The 18,376-nt window shown below is 39.4% G+C and overlaps 1 protein-coding gene across 2 annotated transcripts in view; it reads left to right on the top strand.

The window, feature by feature from the left end:
- The window catches only part of OSBPL10 (oxysterol binding protein like 10), a 120,028-nt gene that overhangs the window by 79,740 nt on the left and 21,912 nt on the right, over positions 1 to 18,376 (top strand). For both annotated transcript variants that reach the window (XM_074839323.1, XM_074839332.1), the window contains exon 7: positions 16,951 to 17,097. In XM_074839323.1, coding sequence (XP_074695424.1) covers positions 16,951 to 17,097 — 147 coding nt within the window. The remainder of the gene's footprint in view (positions 1 to 16,950; positions 17,098 to 18,376) is intronic.

Genomic DNA, 18,376 nt, shown 5'->3' with positions numbered 1-18,376 from the left:
CTCTTCCAGCTCTGTCCTTAGAAAGTAATTTCAAATTCTGTTACTCCTAGTGTCCATTAATCACAATGTTTAAGTTACCTGTAATTGCTTTTTATTAGGAAGTTGTGTAATTTCTTTCAGATAAGCCAACTGCAGTTCTTATTGTGTGTTTTTAAGACAAGAGGCTGTTTAAGAATATTGTTTTCGGAGTTACTACTTTACTCTGATACACTGCAATTTGTTTCATTAGGTTTTTTTAGATGTTTTTATTCTTGACCACCTGGTAAAATCAAATGGGATGTGGAAGCGTGGGCTGTGCAGCAAGAACATAAGGAGCAGCAGCTGATAAAGTCATCTCAGGGTATAATTTTGCAGTTGAGTTTAAGCCACTTATAACTTCTTTTAAATGACAATTTTTTTTGAAGTCCAGTCTCCTCCCCTTCTCTCGCTGGTGAGAAATACTGAGTTGTGTGTGTGGCTTGAGGCACTGCTTTGCTTGTGGAACTCATGATTTATTAGAAGGGAGAGTACCTGTGAAGAGATGGGTATAAGCAAGGAAGCATGGCACTGTTTGTAGTACAGAATCCTTGGTGCTTTGTGGGCACTCTTCCTGAAAGCAGCAGCCTGCATTTGGAGACTCTGGGGCACTAGCTCTTAAAAAGAAGAATAAAGGGGACCAAAAAAAAAAAGAATAAGATTTTTAAGTTATAAAAAGCTCAGCTGAAGATGATGGTTTTGGCAGAAGCAGTAAGTGGAAGTTTGTAGATTGGTTATGCTCTTTTGAGCAACATAGCACCCTTAACAGGGTAAGTTATCTGAGCCAGGTAGTCAACCAGGAGATGATGTCTGACACCCCCCAAAGTTGTCAAAGGTGTTTGACTTAACACACTTCAGCAGTTCTGTGTACAGGATTTAAGCATATTTTTAAATATATTCTGGCCTGTTGTGCGTCCAGGGCAGGAGCCTAGGTTTGGCACTGAGTAGCCAGTTCATTTTCAACTGTATAAAAGCACTGACTGTGCTAAGGACTTAGTGTGTGCAATTATATATGAAAGCAACTGCAAATCGTCACACTCCACTTGTTTTGTAGTCCAGATACATTGTTAATAACTGTGTTGACAGCAGCAGAGAATGAGAAAATGCATCTAGATGTCATTGTTTGACAAATTCTTGACATTGAAGACCCTGATTTGATTTTTTGTTTATCTGGTAGCTTCTTTTAGATGTAGAAGAAAAGAGGAGTCCACAAGTGTAATTCAAATGAAGCTTATTTATCTTAATGATTTTCTTTTAAGAAACCCCAAACTAGGCACTGGATGAGCCTCATTTCTGAAGAAGTTGGGAGGCTATTAATGGGGCTCAGCTTTCAAAATATACCTGCCAAAAGAAGTGAGCCTTGCTTTTACAGAAGTTAAGAGAAGAGAGTGCTGGTTTCTCAATCAGTACTGTCAAAGTTAATTCCAATTTCTTCTTTGACTGGGCCTAGATTTTTATTTTAAAAAATCTGTACTTTTCATGATGTAACCTCTAGCTCTTAGTCAGAAGCTATACCACAAAGGAATGGGAGAGAGCTTTTTGGCTACCATAATATAGTAGATGTACTGACCAAACAAATTGTGAATTGACCTGTAGTCTGAAATAGAAAAAGCCATTAAATTACTACCCTTGAGGAACAACCGACTCAGCTGCTTATATCATAAAATTTTATAAGGAAAAGATAATTTTAGGTACGTGGATCGGCAGTGATTTTAAAAAGAAAAAAAAGATGTTTTTCATATTGGGGGGGGATGACTGCTGAGGAATCTTTCCCAACCAGCAGGCTGCCGGTGGCAGCAGTCTCCTGGCAACATGACCAAGTGGCTGAATGTGTTTAGTGATAGCTGTGTTAATTCTCAGCACAGCATGTAGACACTTTGCGGCAGTGCATTAAGCAACATCATTAACAAATCAATGACTTGTCTTACGCTGTGTTTTTATACGTTTATAAGAAGCATGGATCTTTATAATTCTCTGGAATAAAAAGGCTCATCTGATGCAGTTTTCTGAATACTTAAGCATTCTTGAGGGATATAGTAAGCTCTGGAGTTGAGTTTTGATGCCATAGATAACTACAGTAACCCCTTTCTTTTTGGTCTGTTGCACTGTCAGGGTTTCAGGAATGTAGAGTTTCTTCCCTAGTGAAATAATGTAGCAGCTAAATGTTATTCTCTTTGGATAATGTGTTGGTGTTCACTTGCTTTTGTTATTTAGGGTGTTTCTTGCTTCCAAATGCAAGGATATGATTTGAGGTATTGTTTAAACTAGTTCAGAAAATAGAAGATTTTGTGGCAGATATTATTTTGTGTATTTCTTGCCAATTTAACATGTCCTTTCTTGATGTCGCTGTTTCATCTTCCCAGATGAGTTTTCTTTTAGAGTTGGTACAGCACAGCATGAAGTTAAAGCCTGTTATCTTCACTGAAAGAAGTAACCACTGACAGTGAAATGCTGGATCAAGCTCTTTTGTCTTTTATTTTTCATACTTTTTTTTTTTTTTTGGTATAAGCTTTCAAGTTTTAGATAGTTTCCTTTTTTGGTTAGTTTTGGTCTGTCCACCTGGAACATCAGTCAGGTGGCAGCAGGGGTAAGGGCTGAGCTGAACAGAACTATTCTCCATCTGATGTGAGTTAATGTAAAACACTTTTGTTCATCCCCTAGTGAACCACTTCAGACTTTTTGGTGTAAGCTATGTTGCAATTTCAAGGTATTATTTAGGGTTTTTCCCTTAAAGCAGAACAGGACAAATCTGGTATGGAATATTCCAGAGTACGCTCTTCAGAGCTGTGATGTGAACTTGGTCTGTGTCCAGTCTGCAGTAAACGGGATGCTGTTTCCTTCATTTAAGGGTTTATAATTTTGAAATTCCTTTCAAGAAGTGCTGAAATTAATTACTTTTAATATATTGAGTCTCACAGTAAATTCAGTTGTAACAAGCTTGGTGCCTAAGTAGGATAAGGGTGGGAATCACTTCTATGCGTGAGCTACTGTTCCAGTTCAACTACTTGTTATTTTGGGTGTCAGAATTCCCCTTCTGAACTGACAAAATATAACTGCAGGCCAAATGCTTCCCCTGGAAGCCAAATACAAATGGGAAACAGGCTGTTCTTATACAGGACCTGAGAGGGGAGGAATCATTTTGTTTTGATCTAACAGTGTAGTTAAGAATTATTACAAAAAATCATGCGGTAGCTACTTCTGTGATTTAGCTCTCTTCATGTGATTTTTAGGCCTTAAAATGCCATGCCAGCTGATTCTTTCCATCCTGTGGATCTGGTATCTATGCTGTCTTTGCTTTCTTGTCCCTGACTGTCCTTCGTTTGTGTGCATGAGAAACTGTACACATGCTCCATGTTGAAGTCTCTTTTTAATAGGATTGAAGTTTTAGCTCTGTAGGATTGAGACTTTAGCTCTGATTATCTAACTGCTAAACCAGGTTTTAATTGTGACAGTGATTGCAAGGGCAGTCAAGTCCAGGTTATTAAAGATATTTCAGTCCCCTAGATGATCTGAACCTTGATGTTTTGAACTGGGCTATTTACAGGAGGTACTGAATTGTTTAGTTCTTAATTTTAAAATATTATGTATTTTTGTCCAATCCCTTCAGGTGATAGTCATTTTCAAGCTGAAGTTATCTTCTATCTGTAGGTTAGTATACATTGTAGTATGATACTTCATCCTTCACAGAGGATGTAATAGCCTTTAGAGCTATTACAGAATGTGTTAGAGATGCTAAGGAATAATTTTAAAAGTGCTCCTGCAATTTTAGAAACTAAGATAGATAGAAGAAATTATTTCTAATTCAGTATTACCTTTCCTTTATATATCTGTGTCTCAGCAGACTGTGGATTGTTTCGTAGTGTTCCTAGTGTTTCCTAGTTGCTTTTTGTACTTGACATAAATCTGTGTAATTGATGTAGGGAGATGAGCAGAGCCATGAGCATACAGCGCTAGCCCCAAGTGCGGTAATGAAAAGAGAACAGATCAGGGTGGGAAAGTAACATTTGCAGTATTACAGAGAGTCCCTTTTCACTGTTTAGTACAGACTTTACAGGATTTCTGCATGTGCTCTGCATTTTGCCTTCTGCATGATTAAGTACTTTTTGGGCCGAAGACCACAGTAAATGGCCTGTAATGACTTAGATACATAAATTAATCTCTAGGCAAAGATGGTACTAGTTAATCCATTCACTAGCAGACCATCTAGAAAATGAAATCAGAGGTTATCAATGGAATGTATATTTGAGGATAATCAAGGGAAGGTATATTTAAGGATTAAATATACAATTACACTAAAAGTAGAATTAAATGACCCTAAGCCTGCTACAGCACCACTGGCAATGACTAAGATAGTCTAGTTAATATTGATTTTATTGTTTTGCTAGCTTTCTGGAATAGTTAATGTATCAGTAAACAATCTCTAGTAAAACTGTTTGTGCAAATAATTAATAAAAATTTAGCTCCAGCCAAAGCCATTGCATTTTCTTGAGTCATTTCCACCTCTAAAATGCATACATTCCAGCTGCTATCTATATATATTTGAGAGTAATAGTCTACTTAAAATAAAAAATATGAAGTGTTAATAAAAATTTACATCTAATTTGAATAAACATGAAGCTCTGATTCGTGTGGCATTCCATAAATCCTAGTGAAATTCAGTGGAAATGGATCACTGGAATATAAAGAACTTGGGTTCCCTTGCAGTAAGGCTTAAAAATTGAGTTAAAATAGACCAGTTGCTTACTGTGTTCATTATAAAACCTGTGCTCTCTGCAAAATGAACTCTGAAGCCAATGTTAATTTTATTTCAGAGTTGTGCACTAATTGATTTGTTGTGTGCCAATTGATTTGCTTTGTGCTGTCAGTTTTATTTCTCAGTATGTTTATATATGTGGGTTTGGCAATACTGCCCATTAGTAAGCTTACCCATCTCATTAAGAATGTCAATAACTTACCTAGACATTAGTAAGTTGGGCTGAACTCTTCTAAAAGGAGTATTTGTCTCAGGTTGGAATTGCTTATCTTGCTTAGTGAAGCATCATCCTTAGTGAAGCTTCAGCTGTTCCATCTGGTCTTGCTAGAAAAAAATAGGGTTTTCTGCTTGTGATGATGAATTCTAGTGATTCTTTATTTGAAAAGCCCTGAATGTGGAAACAGCTGGGGTGAAATTATTTAATTATAAAACTTTGTCTCAGAAGAGGAGTTGGAAGGAAAAGATGAAAGAGGCAGGACTCTTGTACATTATAGTGTAGAGCAACCGCAAAGTTGGACCAAATGGATTCATCAGGCTGAGAACAAATCTTAGAAGCTTTTCAAGCAGAGAGTTCCACTGGCCTGAAGAAGTTAGCTGTATAAAAGATGATAGTCTTCTAGGCTCAATTTGTTTTCATTTCAATTGAACGTTTTCCTGGTATGATTTATAATGATTTTTTTTTTTTTAAAGACTTGAGCCTTTTTTTATTTTGTGTTTGTGTGTGGGTCAGCAATGAGAATGTGTATAGTGGATGGGACAAGAAAGGAAGAGTCAGGACATCTTAAGTGTGTTGCCTTGAGCAAAGATTGTTAATACTGCTTGCATTAACATGTCTTTACCATTTCTCTCCTCTTACAAATATGCTGGCATCTGATATCGCATACAAGAAATAGCACTGCAAGAACTGGATTTACATATAGATTAATATTGCAAGACCAGGTGATCGTAAAGGTTGACTTCATAGTTGTCCATCTTTTTGTGCCCTCTTTGCATATGTGAATGGTACATTATTGACTAATGTGGTATCATTTTTCTGCCATAAATTTGCTTAGCTAGCATACAGAGCGACATAGAAGAGAATTACAGCTGGCTGAATGACTTCAGTTTTTTTACTTCCTAACTTTTCAGTTACTGGGCTTTGCAAACAGAATCCTTATAGAATCACAGAGTACTCCAGGTCGGAAGGGACTTCTGGAGGTCCTGCAGCTCAACACTCTGCTCAAAGCAGCTAATCAGGTCAGCTTGCTCAGAGTCATGTCCAGTCAAGTCTTGAACACCTTCAACAGTGGAGGTACCACAGGCTCTCTGCACAAACTGTTGCAGTTTCTCTAGAGGTTTTATCAATGGGAGCAAAGGTTCGTTTGAGTAGAATGCCTTTCCTTATCAGTGTGCTGTACTGTCTGGTGGGCAAATAAAATTGCCTGCTGAGTCCCTTACCAAAAAGTGTTTGTCTTTTTCCTTCTTTGTGGGCGTAGAGGTAAATGCTCCTAGCTTCAGGTTTCTCCCCAAGGATCTCACTCTAGAGAGGATCCCTTTTAATACAGAGGGTGTCTAGAGAGTATAGCCTTTTGCCATACTTCCCTCCACATTAGTCTCCCTCACCAGCCTGCAGCTTAGGGCATTCTTTTGTCTTTAGCTCTCCAAAAGTTATAAGCAAGGGGGCTTTAAGACCCCTCACAATCTCTGAAGTCCTGCCTGGCCAATGATGGGAATCTGTCCTGCTGCGCTGTGTGGTTTGTAATCTTGTAAATTCTGAGTACCTTGTTTTGGATAGTGTCAGGTGCTGTATTTATAGCCATTTGGCTTCTAAAAAATTTGATTCTCAAAACAAAACTGAGTATCTTTCATGAAATCGATCTTCATTAGTATTGCATTAGGAATAGGTTTTGTTAAAATTGTTTATGATGTGATACTGTATTTCTTGTGGTTCTAGGTTAGCATAAAATTTACTGTTGTGATTTATGCTAGCCTTCAAGATTTTTTGCTTCAATTTAGGACAAGTCCGTGGGGCTTTTCTCTGTACATTTTTTTGGTCGTCTCATGTTGCTGTTCCTTTCTGATGAAAAATACTTATTTCCAGTTCTTACTGAATTTATGCAATACTGTAAAGCCCTCTCGTGGTTTAGGGTTCAGATTAAACAGTGCTGTACTTCAGTAGCTTTCATTTTATGAAAGATGCTCACAAGATGCGTGGACCGGTGCTGGTACTTAATCTTTTCCTGTGGAATCTGTGCTTGGGAATTAGCTGCTTTTCACTTGATGTTCAGAGCGGGCTACCTTAGGTTTATGAAAATCGAAATTTGCAAGAGGAATTGTCTTACAAAGAAGATATGAACATGTAGAGAAAAAGTTGTCCAACAAACATTATTTAGTGTGTACCAGGATTACAGTGCTGTAGGTAACCCAAATTAAGATCTCTGTTTAAAAGGATGTTAAGTCAGTGATTGATTCTTTATTCTTAAACGTAATCACTTCATGGTTAGTTTCTAATATTTTTCTGAAGTTTTACACAGGGTATACTGCAACATAAACATAGATGGCCTTTGTTTCTGTTACATGCAGTGTTTGCTATTCTTTAACCAACAAACCAACCCTTTTTCTTCTTAAATCTCTTATGTTATCTGGTCCTCATCACTGCTATATTGTTATGTTTACCCCTAAATATGGTCACATGTCTGCAGTGTAGGAAAAGGAAACTTTCCGAGCTTGTTCTTTAAGGATGAAAAGATTTCCATTCCCAGAGATACTACTGCAAAACATGAACAAAAAAGGATTAATAAAGCTCTCAAAATAGTGAATATCTGGATAATGTGCTTGTCTCTAGATGCCTGGCAGATCGGTTTTGTTGGGAAGGAAAAAGATTGCAGACCTATTTGTCACCTAAGATACAGGTTTTGTGATTATCTTCTTTGCTTGCATCATCGTTATGTCAGCCTGTCTATATTCACGAAGTAGTAGTATCAAGATGCATTTCTACTTTGCTTGTTTGCTTCACAGTGAAGGAAGAATCTTCTAAAGAGAGCTTGCTATTACTAGGTTCAGTAGATGACCGTTACTACACATTGTATCCAATTAATCTTTGTGATAGACAGATTGCTCACATTGCCGCACTTTGATCCTTGCACTTGTACCTAGCTGGAGAGATTTTCTGAATGTCCAGTGCATTTAGCATATTTGGTTAAAAAACTCCAAATAACAAACCACAGTATGTATATAAAAGATCCATACACAAAAAAATAGATGCTTTAATCATTGATAGTCCTAGTTTGAAGAATTTTATTTTCTTTGGAGACCTGAATTACCAAACACAAATAACAAGTTTGTTAAGAAATTAATTTCTGGGCACTCTGTAGACATTCTTTCCTGGTGCAAGCTTTTTCTACCAAATACTCTATGGTTTGACATATTGATGATGATTGATGTAGCCAGGATTACGTAAAAGCTTTTTACCCCACTCGCTCACACTTCAAATCCAGGTGCAGCAGTTACTTACCTATCCAGATATGACTGGATTATTTTTCTTGGTATACACAGTTGAAGGTAAGTAGAAAATCTGCCTATTATGCCATTTTTCCTTCATTCAGTTGCATGAAGGAGAAACTAACTGTCTTGCCGATTAGATATGTGTGTAGATTACAGTAGCAAAACAAAAAGAAAGGGATATTTTTGCTTTCCATAACGCTGTTGTGTATAAGTTAGTGTGCTCACTTTTTAATTGTAAAATCCTTCTCATTTGATTGTCATCTTCTGTTACTTAGATATTTTAAAAGTTGTTAACTTTAATTTTAGTTCATCATTGTTGTATCTCAGGTATAATGATTGCTAGGAAAGGTGTGCCTATCTGGGTGTGTGTTTTGGGGTTTTAGGGGGTGGGGTGGGTTCCCCCTTGAGGTGGTAGACTTTCTGCATATTAATGCTATGACAAAAACTTTCACAGCAATTAAAACAAAAGCTACTGACAAGGGCAGTAGAAGAGACAGCTTCTATGAAATACTCAGAGTAAATGAAGAAAATCAGCTGAGCTGAGCCACCTATTTTGCTACCTTTAAGAGACCTTTTTCAGGATGAAATTGGGATGTAAGGGCCGTAATAAGTTTTGCTTTCTAAATTCTCATTTAAGCTCTGCTTTTTTCTGAGCTCGTTAAGTCGCTTTTTAAAAAAATCAAACATTGAACAGCAGGGAGCCCTAAGTCTCTTTGAAAGTCACTGGAACTTTGGTATCCAGGTGCTCACATTACAATGGGTGTATGGGATGTCAGTGTGTTTGAGGTTTTCTCTTTTATCTATTCTTTCTTTGCAATGATCAGTCACAGGGCTACCAAGAGCAAAGCATAAATAAGTCTACAGTAAGGTGGAGGCCAGGGCTCAAGCAGTGACTCTACCACTGCTTTTCCAACCCTTTTTTTTTCCCTTCCTCTGCTTATATTGTGTAATGGTATGGTGGTAAATGCTGAGAACAGTATTTTCTATTTTCTTTTATTTGAACTGTTCTTGAAGAGTAGAAAAGCTTATATAAAGAGATACAGGAGCTTGTTGGATATAAAAAAAGTGTTGCCACCTTATAGTTAAGCTTAAAGTTGCTGATTTGTAAATGACAGTGCATTTGGAAATTAGAGGAGAAGTGCATAGGTGATGATGATGATACAGTGGGTTTGAAGTAAATGTGTTTGAGTTTGTTTCAAGATTTAGGTTGAAGTAAGCTGAATTTTTCTATTTAATTTCTATTATATTAATTTCCATTTTTTATATGGGAATTACTCCTCCTTTCACAGCTCTGTTGGGTTTGCGTGGCAAGGTTTTGGTATTGGGGGGGGCTACAGAAATGGCTTCTGTGAGAAGCTGCTAGAAGCTTCTCCCATGTCCGGTAGAGCCAATGCCTGCTGCCTGCAGGATGGACCCGCTGCTGGCCAAGGCTGAGCCCATCAGTGATGGTGGTAGCGCCTCTGGGATAATGTATTTAAGAAAGGGGAAAAAAAAACCCTCTGCAACTGCAGCTGGAGAGTGGAGTGAGAATATGTGAGAGAACCAACTCTGCAGACACCAGGGTCAGTGAAGAGGAGGGGCAGGAGGTGCTCCAGGCACCAGAGCAGGGATTCCCCTGCAGCCTGTGGTGCAGACCCTGGTGAGGCAGCTGTGCCCTGCACCCATGGAGGGTAACGGTGGAGCAGATCTCCACCTGCACCCCGGGGAGGACCCCACACCGGAGCAGGGGGATGCACCTGAAGGAGGCTGAGAGCCTGTAGGAAACAGGCTCCTGGCAGGACCTGTGGCCCCGTGGAGGACCCTCGCTGGAGCAGTCTGTTCCTGAAGGACTGCAGCCTGTGGAAGGGACCCACACTGCAACAGTTTGTGAAGAGCTGCAGCCTGTGGGAAGGACCCACCTTGGAGAAGTTTGTGGAGGACTGTGTCCCGTGGGAGGGACCCCACACTGGAGCATGGAAGGAGAGTGAGGAGTCCTCCCCCTGAGGAGGAAGGAGCGGCAGAAACAATGTGTGATGACCTGACCGCAACCCCCATCCCCTGGTGCTGCTCAGGGCAAGGAGGTAGAGAAATCGGGTGTGAAGTTGACCCTGGGAAGAAGGGAGGGGTGGGGGGAAGGTGTTTTAAGACTTGGTTTTATTTCTCGTTATCCTACTCTGATTTGATTGGTAATAAATTCAACTAATTTCCCCAAGTCGAGTCTGTTTTGCCCATGATGGTGATTGGTGAATGATCTCTCCCTGTCCTTATCTTGACCCATAAGCCTTTTGTTATATTTTCTCTCACCTGTCCAACTGAGGAGAGGGAGTCACAGAGTGGCATCCAGCCAGGGTCAACCCACGACAACAGCATACTGATTTGCTAGTCTGTATATAAAATAGTTTAATAAGTACAACTTAATGGATAAGCTATATTTGAGATTCAAATCACTGCTAATGAGGGATGGGTGCAGTAAGATTGCATGTTTTTCTATCAGGTGCATGCTACAGCTGGTAGTAAATACAATTAAATATTTTGAAGGTGTATGTGCTGGAAGAAGAGAAGACAAGTGATGCATGCAAGTTAGTGCAGTTTTGTTGATTCTGATACAGTGACAAGCCCTGCAAGAAGCTAACAGCTCATTATATATTATTAGTTTTGGGGTATTCTTACGGTATCTGCTTTACAAAGAGAAGTCTAACTTTGGTATTGAGACTAGTGAAAATCTTATGGAGCCAATTTGTCACATTAGGGTAAATGTGCTAAAGCTCTCTGACCTTACAGAGTTATATTTAATCTTACACCCACAGAAAACCTGTTTGCAAGCTCTCAAGTTACACAAGTGCAACTGTAAATGATGCTTGCAGACCTGTATCATTAACAAAGGGAATCTGAAAATCAAAATGAGGCCTTTGACTTTTATGTGCACTAGTAGAACTAATTGTGATTAGATGACTCTATGGAAAATATGGCAATCCTTGCCTAGTCTGAAAGTGCTGATTCTGTTTAACATTGCTTCTGAATAAGGCTTGCAAGTAATTTATTTCATCTTTCAATGCAGAAATGTTTTATACAGTGTTGGGTTTTTTTAGTATCTTTTGCAGTTTTCTTGAACATAGACTTAAGGACTACTTCCCCTTGGAATACCATTAAATGATGTCTTTTTATCTGAATGTTTTAAGTTCCTAAGATTCATCCTTTTGCTCCTGACTACAGTCCTTTTTGTACTACATAAAAACTTCTTCATGCCTTAATGAAAATTTTTAGAATATTTTGGTGTAATTATATGAAGAATTGCCTTACAAGTCCTCAGTGTGTCCCTGTCAGGATACATATGGTCTCTGCTTATTACTATCGTGGAGAAAAGGTTGAGTTATGCAATGCCTTCTTTGCCTCAGTCTTTACTGGTGACATCAGTCTTCAGGAATCCCAGGTGTTTTGAGATCAGAGGGAAAGTCTGTAGAAAGACTTACCCTTGGAGGAGGAGGAACAGGTTAGGCAGTACTTAAGCTGCACATTATGTAACTCCATGGGGCCTGATGGATGCACCATGAGCATGGAGGGAGTTGGCCAATGTCATTGCAAGGCTACCATCTATTGTCTTGAAAGGGTCATTGTGTTTGGGAGAGGTTCATGACGACTGGAAGAAAGCAAATGTCACTCCTATCTTCAAGAAGGAACATCTAGGGAGCTGCAGGTTGGTCAGCCTCCCCTCGATCCCTGGGAAGTGAAGTGACTAGTTTGGTGCTTGTGGGGAGACCAGTGGATGTTGTTTGCTTTGACCTTGGTAAGGTTTTTGACCCTTCCATAACATCCTCATGGACAAGGTGACAGAGTATGGATTAGGTAAATGGGCTGTGAGGTGGATTAAAAACCTTCTGAATGGCCAGGCCCAGAGGGCTGTGATCAGTGGTACAAGGTCCAGTTGAAGGCCAGTCACTAGTGGTGTACCCCAGGGGTCAACACTGGGGCCAGTACTGTTCGACACCTTCATTAATGACCTGGACGACGGGGCAGAGTGCACATCCTCGGCAAGTTTGTAGATGCCAAAAAACCTGGGAGGAGTGGGTGATGAGCCGGAGGGTTGTGCTGCCATTGAGAGGGACCTTGGCAGGCTGGACAGAGAGGAATCTCATTAAGTTCAACACAGGAAAATGCAAAGTCCTGCGTCTGTGGATAGGCTGGGGCCAACTGGCTGGAGAGCAGTTTTGCAGAGAAGACCTCGGGATGTTGGTGGACAGCAAGTGACCGTGAGCCGACAATGCACTCCTGTGGCCAAGGCAGCCAACGGCATCCTGGGCTGCTTTAGGAAGAGTGTTGCCAGCGGGTCGAGATCCTTCCCCTTTACTTGGCACAGGTGAGGCCACATCTGCAGTGGTGTGTGCAGTTCTGGGCTCCCCAGTACAAGAGAGACATGGACTTACTGGATTGAGTCCAGCACAGGTCCCCAAAGATGATGAAGGCTCTGGAGCATCCTTCCCGTGAGGAGAGGCTGCGAGGGCTGGGACTGTTCAGCCTGGAGAAGAGGAGGCTCGGGGGAGTCCACCAATGTGTATAAATACCTGATGGGAGGGAGTGAAGAACAGGGAGCCAGAGTCTTCTCAGTAGTGCCCAGTGACAGGACAAGAGGCAGTGAGCACGTGAAAGTCAGTCTGAACATCAGAAAACACTTTTTTGCTGTGAAGATAGTTGAACACTGGCACAGGTCACCCAAAGAGGTTGTAGAGTCTGCATCCTTCAAGATACTCAAAACCTAGCTGGACTTGGTCCTCAGCAACTGGTTATAGGCGTCCCTGCTTGACAAGGTGATCTCAAGAGGCCCATTCCAACCTAAATGATACTGTAATTCTGTATATTCCTTCCTCTCCCTCCCAACAAATAAACAAGATGAGATCCATGTCATGCTTGACCGTACTGTTGCATGATATGGTTTGTGAAGTATGTTGGAAAACCAAGCTCTGAACTGAACTAATTATCTAAAAATTAATTTCCAGCACAACAGTTAATTTGAAAAATTAACTTGTGGAAGAGGCTTTGGAAGAACAGAGGCAGGTTTGCCCTTTGACTGAAACGTACTTTTTAACTCTGTGATTCTATCCCAGGCTTGTTGAAGTGTCTTTTTTCCTGAAGACATTTTTTTAAAAATGCAGAATGTTTTCTTCAGAAACAATTTCCTTCCCTCACAGGTTTCATCTGTTAAAAAAGAATCAGCATGTTTTCTGATGAAGACTGCTGAGTAGAACATCCGTTTTGTATCCTAGCAGATGACCTCTCTAAATTAATCAGTTCCAGTTCTAATGAAGTGACCTGTTTAAAATAGATCTCTGCCAGCGTGTGTTTTCATGTCTTCGGCCTTTAAACTTTGAAGTGAATCCCTTTATGGCATTTCTAGAAATAATCTGTTGTTTTCCATTCAGATTTTTTTGAAAAATCCTAGTGCTTCAGCCCAGTGTTGGAAACTCATTTTGATTAAGATGATTTTAAATATAAGCCCCTTTTTGGTGCTTGTTGGTAACTGATGCAGTATTTGATCCTCAGGGTTAGCACCCAAACCTAGCTGTGCTGTTCATTCCCAGGCTGAGCTGTGCACAGCTCAGGAGATTTTATATTATGCTCTGACCACACAGGAATGGAGCAAATCACTGCCTTCCTCGTTCAGCTTTGCAATTATGTTTTGTGGGGGTGGGGGGGAAGTGTATGTCTCTGATAATTCAGAAAAGCTGCCATTAAAGGATAATCACTCAACATAATCTTTTGCATTTTACTGAATGCTTACACATCGGTTGCTGCTAAACTGCATGCTATTTCTGTGGAAAGAAAAAGAATTAGAAACCTCATTGGACTTTTGTGACACTTTAAAGATACAGTAGCTTTGTATTTTGTGCCTGTATGTCCACATGCTCTGTGTTGTGCTTACGTGTTGGTTTTTTTTTAAAGAAAATGTGCTAGTTAAAAAAGAAATGTCTATTTTCTGTGCTCTTAAAAAGCAATTGAGTAATTACCTAGAACAGCTAATGAGAAGAGAGGGAAGTACAGAAAGGATATTGCTTACAGAAGATAACTGCTGTTCAGTTCCTGTGACATAAATTGTAAACTGCTACTTAAGTTCTTATTTTCTTGGAAAGTGAGAAAATATGCAGACAACTGATACTGATGCATTCTACATGCGCTGAAGGTCACTAGTATGTTGATAACTCTACTATTGAGTTGTGGGATTTTTGGTGCCCTTGCACATCTTCTTAAAATAAGATATTTTTGAGATAATTAAAATTACAGTACTTACTGCAGAATGGTCATAAACCACACTTGATCCTAATGTTATGTTGTACTTATCCTCCCTGATGAGCAGAAAGTCTTTTCATTTAAAACAATGCAAACGTTACTTAGCACCTAAACTGTTGATAGGGTTGCTTGCTCTCACCGTGCACACTTTGTAGAGTAGCAATGAGGGGCAGTTGCTGCTTTGTTAGTAACGCTTTGAAAGGCATGAAAAACCTAATAGCTATTTTAGCAGGAAAGAAAGAGGGATTTCTGTCCCTGGCTGAATGTGCAATCTTCAGGAGAAAAAGAAAATTCTTAATGTATGATTTAGCCTGCGACCTTGTTGATGTGTAATTTGTTTATTTTCTGATGCTGTTAACAACTGAAGACTACGCAGCTGTTACATGTTCACTTGAAAGCATGTTACCTGCTAGCGTATTCTCTCTATCTCTCACACTTGTGCACACTTGTGCCCCCCACATGGAGAACAGCCCACCGGGCTATCCTTTGGGAAAGAGCAGCACCATTTCTCCGTTGGAGCTGTGTTCAGTTAAGCTTGCTGATCTCAATGCCATGTGACTAGAAACGCAAGGAGCAGATTGACATCCGGTGCACACTCTCCAACTCGTTGGATAGCCAAAAAAAAAAAAAGGGGGTGGGAGTGAGGAGGGGAGGTTCCCTTGCTTTTTTCCTAACGCTGTTAATTCCTGCTGGAGCTTGTTTGCCGCGAGCTCGGTTCATGGCAGTAACAGAAGCAGCAGTTCTTATTCGGTAGCTCTCAATGAGGTCAAGCTGGATCAAAGGGAAACCTCCTGTGGAAGCATCTACTGTAAGTTCTGATACTGCTTTTTCCACACTCCCTCCAAATGAACTGTAGCCTGTACAACTGAGCCAGTCTTCGGTGCTTTATGTCTCCCTGACTGATAATTTTGTACGAGGTCGTCAGGTTTTATGTTAATTGAACTTGTCAGTAAGGCATCAGTTGGATAATAATGCTCTGCATTTTGGGAGGAAAGGGCTTATCGTTCTATCCTTTTAATTTCTGAGGGGAGTGGGAAGAAGAAAGTGTGGTTTTGTCCTTTTGAAAAGCTCCAAGCTGTTGAGGTTACAGCTCACCAGATTGTTTTATGTAATCTACATATTCTACTTTCTAAATAAAGTAATTGTAAAGTGTCTTTCAAATGTCCTTGGATTTCACCAAGTAGCTATTCTTTTGGGAATAGCTACCTAAACATTTATTCAATAAAAAAAAAAGAGAGAAAAAGAAAACACTTTATTCAAATCTTGGAGAAATCTGTAGTAACTAAATTTGAGAGACTTTACTTACACAAGCTGCTGTTCACCTGAGGGGTCTCTAATGTGATAATTCAGAAATATTTCTTTGAAACCTAATTCTGAATATCTGCTGGTTTTAATGAAACTTTTCAGTTGCAAAGGCTTGCATCAAGATGAAAAATTTCTCATTTTATGTAATGAACTAGCTGTTTCTGCAGAAACGCTATTTAGCCTGAAGGAATGCTAACTTTTGCAGGTAGTGTTGTTTCATTTACAGCATGGAATCCTTGGGCAATAATGAAATGCTGAGCTGTAAATTTTTCGGATACATAACCCAACTTTTTTTAAAATACAAAGAGCTTACCTGAATACATATCTGGAAGGCTTGCAGGATGGTTTAAATGGATTGAATAAAATAGCAGTTTGGATTGTTGTTAGTAAAATATTGTAAACTCTGAGGAAGAATATCACAAATCATTATCCCCTTCTGCTGTAAAGTTCCTCTTGAAGGGGCATGGCATGATGCCTCTCTTTTGATCTTCAGCTTGTATGTCTGAAAACTGGGCAGTATTGGCATTAGTGTGCTGTGAAGCAGCATAGTGTTGCAGATGTCATAAAGATTCATGGCATTGCCTTACCCCCCAAAATCTACTTTTTTTTTTTTTTTTTAAGCTGTGTACTTTAATTATAGCCTTCTTTTTATCTCCTTCAGTTAATAGTCTTGGCTTTCTTAGATATCTAAGTTGGAAGTTGGGTAGAGGAAAGGAAAAAAAAATAGTGTGAAATCAGGTCATGCAACATCTAGGCATGAAGTATGAATATTTGCTGGAGACATTTATGAAACAAACTCTTGAAGACTAATTTTCAACTGTGTACTTCTATTTAATAAATAGAAGACCCGTTACTTTAATATGCTATGATTTTTGTCTGCCATCACTGCAATATAAGTATCAGAAGATAATGTGTAAATAGCATCTGATACTTACCACTCTTGTCCTGAGAATAAGATCAAAATGCTCTAGCTCTATGAACCCATCACTGGTTTTTTTTATTTTGAATTTGTATCTTTTCTTGGTTTTAACAGAGGCTGTCTTTGGTTCCATTGAGACAGCTCCATTTTTAAACATATATAGTGAAAAAAATACTGTATCGTTTTGTCCAGATGGTGATGTTTCTTTTCATTTCAGCATTCAGCTTCTGAGTTGATCCTAGTTGAAGATGAAATGACAGATACTGAAGATAATGAAGAGGAGGATTTAGGAGTCATGGATGATCAACGTAGTGTAATTCTCCATCTCATCTCTCAGCTCAAACTTGGCATGGACCTTACCAGGGTACGGACATTGTATCTCTTTTATAATGGTTCATTAACTTTTCTTCTTCTCATCTTTCTGTGTGTGTGTGCATGCGCACATGTGTGATTCCTGTGAGCATGTTTTGCTCCTGTGGATAAGGAATTTTGCCTCTTTAAAGGTGTGGTTCCAGAGAGCTATGGAGTGCTGTCTCCTGCTAGGCTGGCTTTCACGTAAAGGGACCACCCCCCCAGGGATTGGGGGGAGGGGAAGAGAAAGAAAGAGTCAAAAAACCCCTGAAACTCTTCCTTATTTTTTTGTCAGTCTTTCAAAGCAACCATATGCTGTGTATGTATCCCATATGTATGGGTCAGGGTGCACTGACTGTTTGAGGAACAATAATGGCAGTTGCATGGATGAAGGAGATATGTGCTCCAGTTACTGCTTTGTGCATTGGATTCCATCTAATTGCTTGACAGCTTCAAAAAACACATCATAGTAAGGAAATTCAATGTATCACTGTTCTGGTCTGTGCTAAGCAGCTCACCAGTTTAACCTTCTGTGCATCCTTCTGGTCCTGGAACCAGTATTGTTATGAGCTTATCCATACTGATATGATCAGAGAAGTTACAATGTCCGAGAAATTTCCCAGTCCTTAGAGTTTTGGAAATGAGGTAGATGTTCTGGAAGCAGGCAATGCCTCTTTGAATAGTCCTACATTTCAGTGAAACCACCTCATGGTCAAGTGGATTTTTGTAAAGATACAGAATACCCTTTTCTTCCGCAAAGTTTTTATGCTTAAAAACACCCACATAAAACCCTTGTAACCCACTTCCCACGAATAAGAAGAGCTCATTCTGACACACCCTCCACAAATAAAGAAAAGTTTGGAATGACCAGAGAATTTCCCTTGTGCATGAAGTAGCTTTGCAGGAGATTCTTCTCATGGACATTTTGAGTTCATCTGCTTTCCTTCTGTTTTACATATTAATCAAAATCTATTTTTATTCTCACTTTCTTACAAAATAGGGCTTTCTCAATATATTTTTTTCTGCTTCCTCTGGAACAATTGACAGTATTTAAAAATGCTTAGATTTTTGAGACTGAGCAATCCCATGATCTGTTGCTAAGTATAGCTATTGAATAGCTGTACAGAAATTAAAGTTTTTTCTAAAAATAGAACAAAAGTTTCATCATTTCATTTGTGAATAATTTATATCTGTCACTTCTTAGTATGTGTGGGGTTATGTGCATTGCTTTTCTTACGTTCCTCAATTTTTCATAGCTCTTCCTCTTTCCTGTGTTGGTTTGCTAAGGCTGT

This window comes from Strix aluco, chromosome 1, assembly GCF_031877795.1.
Source record: "Strix aluco isolate bStrAlu1 chromosome 1, bStrAlu1.hap1, whole genome shotgun sequence".
Taxonomy (NCBI): domain Eukaryota; kingdom Metazoa; phylum Chordata; class Aves; order Strigiformes; family Strigidae; genus Strix; species Strix aluco.
Note: the sequence above shows the minus strand (reverse complement) of the source record. Positions and strands in the feature narration are given on the sequence as shown.